Consider the following 9,969-nt stretch of genomic DNA (forward strand, 5'->3'; position numbering starts at 1 on the left):
TGCGCTATAGTAGAGGGAACTGGGTAAAAGGCACACGGGATCCTCATGTTATTTCTTCATGTGACTCTTCAGTTATATCAAAATAAAAGGCTTAAGAAAAGAGAGGATCTGAGGCAAATATAGCAAACTATTAACATCTGTTCTAATGGGTCTCAGAAATCTGTTCTATTTGTTCTATTACTAGTTTCATTATTTTCTGAATGTTTGAAATATCTAGTAAAAAACTACACCCTCTGGAGTCAGCTGTGGGACTGACCTTGCTGAGCCCACGCCTCTGACTTTTTACACCCCTTGTTTGACCTGGGACAGCATCTAGCGGCCCTAGGGGAGGACTTCCTACTACCCAGGAGCTCCCGCTGGACTCCATGGGCCCTCCTGGACGTGCTAATGAAATGGGCAAAAGGACACAACCACACTGATTCTTGGCACACCTCCAGACTACAAGGGCGGGCTGGAGGCAGGCTCACTAGGATCCTTCAAGTTCTGTATACTGTAAAGAGAGACAGAGAGAGAGACAGAGAGAGAGAGAGAGAGAGAGTGAGAGAGGAGAGACCCCCATACCAGAATTCATTTATTACATAACTAAATCACACGGTGACAATATATTCGAAAGGGACTAAATGAGACATGCGGAATAGTTTAAAACGCAAAAAAGGGAAATAATGTCTGAAAGATTGCTTAGAGGGGAATATAACCTTAGTAATAATTAAAGAGTAAAGCATTCTCAACCCGGCATCACAGGACCGGCTGGGCTGTAGCAGGTCTATTCACACGGATTCTGAATGACAATCAGAAGATATTCCTTATCTGTGGAGAGAGATGGGACAAAGTTAATGCACTGGAAGAATTCAACGTACTAAGTGAATGCTTCAGCTGGTCTGCTTTGCTCTTCAAACATCACCGGGCTCTCCGTAGACTGATGGCCTCCCACCCCGGCTGCACAGCAGAGTCACCTGCTCAGTTCTCAGAAACTACCATGCAGGGGACCCCGTTCCAGAGGTTGTGATTTCACCAGCCTGAGGGAAGGCCTCTGGTATCCACAACTGTTTTTGTAAAGCTCTCCAAGTGCTTTTAATGTGCAGCAGGGTGAGCACACAGGTGTGGAGAAAGCTTCAGAGTACATGGGTAACTCTGATTTTACAGATCATCTCTAGCGACGTTTGTTCGAGACTAGATTTGGGAGCCAGAGTCCTGTGTAACATGGACATTTGTGAACACTGTGACTATAATCCCTTCAAGGAGAGAAGGCTTCAGGCAGACCCGGTGGATGGGTTCTCTCCCAGGGAAGGTTTACGACCCTACTGGGCTTTGATCCACTTCCTATATTATCCCTATTTTGATTTCTGGTAAAAAATGCAAACTGGCAAAATTCAAATTCTTCAGAGGGTAAACCTGCCACTAATTTCACAAAATTTCCAGGTTGGGTTTTTCAGATTCCGACGTCTTCATTTTGTAACTGGAGAACATTATGTGCCACATGGCATGTTAAAATCTGTATGTCCAGTTCTTTGAAACAAAGCTTTTATCCAGTAAAGGAGAAAGATGCTTTAAATCCGAAGTGAAATGCCACATTACCTGGGGCTACCATGATTTCATGTTTCTTGGATCGGATCCTAAGAAAGGTGAGGTCATTCTGAGGATCAATGTCGCGGACCGTGCTCTTGGCTTTCATTGTCAGCTGGTGCAGAAGACCCGAGTACTGAACCGTTGTCGAGTTGTCCAGGGTTGTTCGGATGGGAATTCCTGTTATGAGAGTCAGTTTTGGGTTAACAATTTTGCTTATAAAAGGAATCTGCACACTGAGGAAATACTGGAAAATACAGATGACTGTAAAGAGGAAGAAAAAGTTACGGCCGATATTACTCACTGGTGATAATTTTAGTTTCTTTCCTTCTAGTCTTTTTGTCTCTATGTGGATCTTAAAATATAGTTGCGTCAAACCATCATTACAAATTTGACTATTGGTTTTTTCCCCCCATTTAAGTGATAGCATATACAAGCTGTTCGTGTCAGTGATACTGCCATCAAATTATTTGTAATGGCTGTGCACTATTTTGTAACATACCATACCATAATTTAAGCAGTCCCCTATTGTTAGATTATTAGGTATTTTTTTTTGGCTTGCATGCACATATATTTTGGAAGGTGTGAACTGATTATTTCAGAACTGAGTTCACATATTACTCTACATAACGCCCTCCTTCAAGCAGCTGGTCTATAGCCATCTTGCTTTGAAATGCTTGGTCTGTGATCTGGTGCTAATTTTCTCCCCCGAGCCCAGCAATAGAAAGGCGTATCATAGCACACGTTGAATTCTTTGTTGTGACTCCTCATCCCGTATTTTGCAAACTTTAAGTTTTCATATTAGAGAATCCAGCAGCAAAAGACACTGTGGTTTTGCTGGGCATTCTCTGGTTTGTGCTCACTCTTGGCTTAAGCATTATTAAATTTAGCTGCCTGTGTGCTCTATTGTTCCATAATGCGAATTTAAAACGGAACCTATTAATTTAACTGGGAAAATCTAGCCAGACAAATATGCAAGTATAATTCAATTCAGTTCAAATCAATCCAGCTCAATTCCGGTCACTCGGTGCTCACCGCTTACTTCTTAGCAGGTGCTGTGCAGGGGATTTTACACACACCGTGCCTCACCTGAGAGGGCTTTCGGATTATTGTGAGAACTACCAGGCAGCCAGGGAACGCCAAAGAACCGATTTGCACACGTGCCTTTAATTTAGGGGGACACGTGAAGGTGAATTTGGGGTTGCTGTCAAACTCCACCTGAATTAAGGCCAAATCAGTGAGAGACTAACAGAACTCTGGGTTGTCCCTCAGAGAATGCAGTTCCAGAAACTGTTCAGGAAGAGGGGACGTCAAGAGTGGGACACTGTTACAAACCAATGATTTCACCGGCTTTGCATGAAACTCTTTGAGAACCTCCATTCGGACTGTGAAACAGTCTCTTTTAAGAAAACTCTTCCCTCAAGAATAGGTCTTATCAAACAATACAAGTACAAATTTACAGGAAAACCTGCTCAATAAACAAAGTTTTATAGCAAGTTTGTTCATTTCTGTATTATTATTTCTTGGCCACTTTCCCCCAAAGTCAGGTATGCCTTTCACACCTGATGAGACATTGCAAGGCATGTGTCTTTAATAGGCGGGGAGCTGAGAGGTAGCAAGCACTCGACCTTTTAAGAGCCCTTTCTTTCTGAGGACTGGTTTTATTTTGCATCCTGAATAGTGACTACCTCCAAAGTGTGCGCTGCTCAGTGTCAAAACAAGAAATACAGCCAGAATAAATTATTTAAAATGTAGATGACAAGATTATGAATCCAATGCTCAGGCCTATTTAGTTAGTCTATTCATGATCCAAGTCAATAAATAAAACAGCTAGCCTTTCTGAATAATAAATGCACGTCGTGGAAGCTCTTGGAGGTTTTCATATCCACTGTAGATGACTTGGAAAAAAAGTCAATCAACAAATATTTATTGAGTTCTTGCTTGGTACCGTGCAAGGTAATTAAATAATAATTTATGAAGGAGCAATTTTAGCACATGGTATAAAATCCACCCATGGCTCCTTCTGAGAGGGGACCCCTGTGCCCTGTTTCTTTGGGAACCTCACAGAGATAGTCTAAGTGTGTTCAAGTATGTTTTCATTTGTATTCCTTAAATTCTATTATTCTCTAGTCTGTAAAAACATTTTTTTTCCATGTAATACACTTGGAAGGTTGTTCTGTTCAGTACATCTAGGGCTAAGGCTAGGCGTGTTAATGGCTGCATCACGTGACTGTTGAATGGATGCCTGGTGGACATTTAGGCTGTTCCCAGGCTTTGACTGTAATAAGCAAGGCTACAGAATATGTCCGTGCGCATGCCATTTCACCTTTGTGTGTATGTATGGTATAAATCCCCAGCATAGAACTTCTAGGACAAAGAATATGAATTCGATATTGCCGAATTTATGGCACTGCTTTGAAGTAGGACTCTATGATCCCAGTAAGCTGTAGTCTTCAACGGTGTATTCGTCCTTTGGTTGATCGTATTTCAAAAATGTAAGGAACTGGCTGGATGGCTGATAAAGTCTAATGAAATTCAAATGATTGATGGTTAGAAATGTCAAGAATATGTAAAATTAAGAGTCTACGGAAATCAGGCTTATATACATAAGAATATGGGATCGTTATGAGCGTCTGAGAAATATATGTACTCACCAGTATCTGATTCAACAACCAGTGCTGCAATATTGTAAACCATGAATGGATGTATAAATGGGAAACCGATTTAAACAAAGAAACTACTCTAATAAAAATGTATACCACGCGGCAGTGGGCTAAATTGCTAAGTCTGCTTTATTGTCATGGACAGGATGCCTATGTTTCATTAATGGTGAAACCAAAAGACTCCGTTTAACATGCCGTAAGAGGAGATCTAAATGTATAAGCATGGTAGAACGCCTACCTCGCCACAAATAAACCCTGGAAGTATGTGAAAATGATTTGCTGAGAATTACACTAAAACCACGAGTGGTGAACAAGAACACATGAACACGATCTTAATTTTTTTTTTTCAGTACTAAGGTTCCTGGGTCTTCTGAAAGCTGCCAGGCTGCACCATAATAAATGGGACTTTCATCTAAAATTGAGTAGGCTGCTGAAATGGAATATTTTATTAATTCTGTTTACACAACTTATACCATATGCTATTAATAAACAGGCTTGTTGTACACGCTGGTTATTAATAATCTGACCACAAAAGTAAGACCCTCATTTATATTTTTGGGAAAATGGTTAATTTGGCTTTCAGAAAGGTGCCCTGAATCCTAACATAATCTGATCCCAGTAAGAGTTAATTAGAAGTTAATGGGTTTTAAAAATAATATTTTGTTGCCTTTGGATAAGAAAAATATTGAGAAACTTTAGGCAAGTAGAGCAAAATCAACTGTAATTCTGGCACTCAGAGATGGTCGCCGTAACGTAGCCCTGCCTTTTCTTCCGTTTTTAAGTGTGTGTGCGGCTGGCTATGGTCACGATTAGAAAATGTTGGCTACCGCTTTCTTCCCTGCTCGTTTTCATCTCATATTGTTTCCCATGACTCTAAATATTCTCCAACATTTTAAACAGGGTAATGGGGTTCATCAGGTAAATATTACATAAAGAATTAAAAATTTTCCCTACTGCTGGGATAGACATATCGACTTATTTGTCTGTCTGTTTACTGCTGTGGTGCACGATGCCTCAGTGAGTATCCTTTGTACCTCATCTTTTCCTTCATCACTCCTCAGGATAAATTCTTAGGAGTCACATTACAGGTCACAGGCTATGGAGGTTTTCAGACATATGATGCATATGGCTAGGATTATGTACTTTTGACTAGGTTCTTCCAAAGTGACTTGTAAGAGGAGTTGTCCTGGAAATCGTATCTTTCCCTGCCAAATTCAAGTCTATCCTAAACCTTAGCATGTGCAATAGCTTCTTTGCAGATGTAATCAGTTAAGATGAGGTTGCACTAGATTGGGGTGGGCTGAATCCAATGACTGGGGTCCTTACCAGGAGAGAAAATAGACACGGGGGGAGAAGGCCATGTGACGATGGAGGCAGAGAATGGACTGACGCGTTTACAAGCCAAGGAATGCGCGGCCTTCCGGAAGCCACCAGACGCTGCGAGAGCGGCGAGGCAGGGTCCTATAGAACCTGAACAGGCTGCCCTTTCTGACGCCCTTATTTCAACTCCCAGCCCGCAGACCTGAGAATAACTTTCTAACGTTTTAGGCCACCAAGTGTGTGGTACCTTGTTGTGACCGCTGAAGGAAATGAATACATTGTTTCTGAAACCCCGCACGCAGCCCGTGGGAGGGGGTGTGCGGACTTGACCTACATGCCAGGAACGAAAATCATTTCAGACACGACAATGTGCTAGCTCACACTACTTCCTGGAAATACTGGGCAGACTTCTTTCTTACCTATAAGGCTGGTCTTAAATCCTTTCCCTCCTGATGGCTCAAGCTGGGTGAATGTATTTATTTGGTGTTATTTTTCATTTTATTTTACTATTTGCAAAACACATCCAATGTTTTAAGCATCAAATGGTTTAGCTGTACAAATCAATTTAAAATGCCCACGTTCTGAGAACTATTTAATTATAATTCTGTTAAGTGTTGGGTACTGTGCTAGGCACTGAACAATCAGTATTTCCTCTATCATAACCCTCAGGAAAGTAGGTTATATTCTGTTTTCCACTGCCAAGGGATTGAAGTCTGAGTGCAAACAGATAGTAGTTTGTAGTTGCTCAGTGAACATTTACTGATGGATGTGTACCAAAATAACAATTAGCTGTGAGGGTCTATTGCAAAGCACTGTGCCTGGCCACGCACCGATTCTGTGGTTGCACCGTGAATTATGTGAAGTAGCTACTCTGTTTCAACGAATGCGCTGGGGTTTGTGGTATTTCTTGCCTTTGCAAATGCCTGAAGTAGCAATGACACTAGCCGGAGCCTTCAGGACATTGCCACCACAGCTGAGCACAGGGCAGTGGGCCAGAGAAAAGGCTTTGTGGGTCAGTAACGGGGACTGTGGGATGAGCGCAAGTTGCTGGTATAAGTCTACGGATCTCCTGGGTGGAAACGCATTGGCCGTTTTTATACTATAGCTGCAAAGGCTATCCTGTAGGTTGTGTTAAAATTGATTCTCAAAGATTTTATTAAGTGTGGTAAAGGAACAATTTCACTTAAAATGAAGACTGAAACTCTGTACCCTTTATAATGTTAAAATAAAAACTAGCTGCCAACAATGATAGTCTCCCTATCTTCGACAGGATAGTTTCAATGGTATTCCTGAAATATTAGAAGAATTACCAGAGAATACAGGGATATTTTTAGACATGTTTGATTCATATTTATGTCTTTAAGTCTTAGCAGAGCACTTGGTATATAGGAGATACACAATAGATGTTTGGTAAGTACGTCATAGCTAAAACACAGAAAATATACTTTATATTTCAAAATCTGGGGCGCTTGGGTGGCTCAGTCGGTTAAGTGTCTGGCTTTGGCTCAGGTCATGATCTCACAGTGTGTGGGTTCGAGCCCCGTGTTGGGCTCTGTGCTGGCGGCTAGCTCAGAGCCTGGAGCCTGCTTCCGGTTCTGTGTCTCCCTCTCTCTCTGACCCTCCCCTGCTTGCACTTATCTCTCTGTCTCTCAAAAATAAATAAGAAACAACAAAAAATATCAAATTCTAGGACGTCTGGCTTAGGCGAGGCACAGCAACAAGTCCTTGGTTGGCTTGTGTGTGTCTAGAAGGCATCCCGTGATGTATTTACCTTCTGCATTCACGACCATAGTTCCAACAACCCCTTTGTGGCTCTGGATCCTCTTTAGGGTTTCCTCCACCTCCGCCTGAAGAGATCAGGAAGGCAATTAACCAAAGGGGGTCCCTGTGGTAACCCTAATCCTAAAGTCAATAATGTTTGGAAAGACACCTACTCCCCTACCTCCTTAACCTAAGGAACTGCATACTATGATCTCAGACCTTCAGAAGAGCTTTGAAACTGTCCGGTCCTGTCTCCAAGCCTGTGTGAGACGCCTGCATACAACCCTGACACATCTCTTGGCCGGAACTCTTCCAGGGACGGAGAGCTTACTACCTAACAAGAGCTCACTCAGTTTTTAATGTATTTGCTGGAAAAGCATTCTCTATATTGGACAGAAATCTGCTCCCATTCATGTTTTACTCGTTGATCTTTCTGTATTCATATGAAAAATTCCTTTTCTATATTATCGTCCTCTAAATAGTTACAGAGCTACTATCGTTTTTCCCCTCTGTCTGTAAGTATCCCTTAGGAGCGCCTGAGTGGCTCAGTCAGGGAAGCATCCTCAGCTCAGGTCATGATCTCACGGCTGGGCTCTGTGCTGGCAGCGCACAGCCTGCTTGGGATTCTCTCTCCTTCTCTCTCTGCCCCTCCCCTGCTCACACACACTCTCTCTCAAAGTAAATAAACATTTAAAGAAAAGTTTTCGTTTGCATTTGACGTGGGCAGGGATGCTTATTTCCTCTTTTCCACAACTACAGCTCTGGTTTTCGAATTTCAGGCATTCCGGTGCTAGAGTCAGTCTTTTTGCCATTACAAATATTGCCTATACTGCATACCTAGAATGTTCTTTAAATTACCTCGCTGCCCAAAACTACTAAAAACAAATGGGTTTTTACAAGGAAACTACACATCACTACCACAAATGGAAATCTGCTATTTGTCCTAAACAGAAATAACTATAAAAATGAAAAAAAAAAAAAAAAAGAGAAAGTGCATAGTATCTCATTTCACCCCAAGGAAAGGTCTGAGCCTGAGGTCTGATATTCAGGTGAAACATGGAAAATACGAAATGACAGTGGTACTAAGGACGAAACAGTACCAGGAGTTTCTCTTAGATACAGTCTCCAAGCTGGGGGGGGGGGAATGGACGAGGAAGAGCTTCCTCAGCTGTGATTCACGAGAGTGGTTCGGGGGATCCAAGATTGCATTTTCGCCGGCTTTAAGACAATGTACCTAGCTCCTTACGCCGCTGGCCCCTCCCTTTGTCTTTCTTCTTCTTTCCCAAACGCCTCTATCTGCTGTCAGCCTTTCCCTCTGTCCTTCCAATTGTTTTTTTCCCGTGATTTCTGCATCCTCCTAATACAATCTCTTCCTCTCCATCTCCAATCCCCTTTTCATTCCTCTCTTTAAAAACTTTGCTCCTATTCAAACTATTCCGTCTCCGCTTTCCTTTATTTATTTATTATTTATTTATTTATTTATTTATTTATTTATTTATTTATTTATTTATTTATTTTACACCCTCTCCTCCCCTTCCTCTTTATTTTCCTTCCTTCGTTCTCAGCGTCGCCTCCTTCTCCCCTCTTCTCCCCCTGCTCTCCCTGCCGCCTCGTCCTTCCTTCCCAGGATCGGGCTTCTCTCCCTGTCGCCTCTTTCCAAACTTCCCTCGCGGCGGAGCGCTCTCCCCGTCAGGATCCCTCAGCCGCCCCCTCCCCCCGTCTCTCTGTCTCTCTCTCTCTCTTTCCGGATATCCGCACCCTGCAAGTCCCACTCCCCGCAGTCAACGCCCTAGATCCCGATCCCTCAAGCTAACTTCCCCCATCTAGGCATCTTCTTCTCCCCTTCAAGGTCGCCCTCTCGTTCCTTCAGGGTCTCCCTGTCGCCTCTCCAAGAAGCTTCTAGAGCCCTCCGCCTTCGCCGCGGCCCCCGGACCGGCTGGCCAGGGTCGGCCCCCGGGACAGGCCAGCGACGGCCTCCGACGCGGGCGCCCCCAAGGCGCCGGGGCGCGGACTGAAGCTACAGATTTACCATCGTGCGAAACTCGGCTCAGTCCGGCGTCGCCGCTGCCCGAGAAGTCAGCAACGCTTCCAGCCGTTGCTAGGAGACAGGGGGGGGAAGTGACCTCCCGGAAGTGCGGCGCACGCGCCTGCGTGTCCGCGGGTCGGTCGGCGGCCCGCGCGGCGGCTCTTCCGCCCGGAAGCGGCTTGACGCCTCTCGGCCGCCGTAGGCGGAGCCTGGGGCCGGTGGCCCCCGGGGCTCACCTGGGTGCACCTAGTCCCGCGGGGCCGGGGGCCCGAGGACGCTCAGCGGGCATAGGCCTGGGCATTCGTTCGTCCACTCATTCCTTCCTTCCTTGAGGTACGCCTTAATGTAACAGCACTTCCTCAGGCACGGCCGTGTTATTGACCACCTGCCACGTGCCAGGCGCTCTGGCCTGAGTACATTCTAGCTGGGGACACTGACCAGCGACCGTCGAGGCCACCCTATCCGAGTGTGAGACGGGCCCGGGAGCAATAGGCCGGGGATGGGTCCGTCTGACTCCGGGCTTGGGCCGCTTGAGCGATGGACTCAGCTGCTTGGCGAGGCCCAGTGTCCCTGCTTTCCCAGTGCCCTGTGCAGGCGGATCCGTGTGTTCCCCAGCACCCCCCCCCCCCCCCCCCC

At 44.7% G+C, this 9,969-nt stretch overlaps 1 protein-coding gene across 1 annotated transcript; it reads right to left on the reverse strand.

The window, feature by feature from the left end:
* Positions 1 to 558: 558 nt before the first annotated feature.
* DYNLRB2 (dynein light chain roadblock-type 2) lies at positions 559 to 9,444 on the reverse strand. The gene is made up of 4 exons (XM_029925469.1): positions 9,337 to 9,444; positions 7,318 to 7,393; positions 1,576 to 1,743; positions 559 to 807 (listed from the first exon to the last, which is right to left on the reverse strand). The coding sequence occupies exons 1-4, from the start codon at positions 9,337 to 9,339 to the stop codon at positions 764 to 766; spliced, it is 291 nt and encodes a 96-aa protein (XP_029781329.1). The 5' UTR covers positions 9,340 to 9,444; the 3' UTR covers positions 559 to 763.
* Positions 9,445 to 9,969: the final 525 nt, after the last annotated feature.

This window comes from Suricata suricatta, chromosome 16 (genome assembly GCF_006229205.1).
Source record: "Suricata suricatta isolate VVHF042 chromosome 16, meerkat_22Aug2017_6uvM2_HiC, whole genome shotgun sequence".
NCBI classification, from domain to species: domain Eukaryota; kingdom Metazoa; phylum Chordata; class Mammalia; order Carnivora; family Herpestidae; genus Suricata; species Suricata suricatta.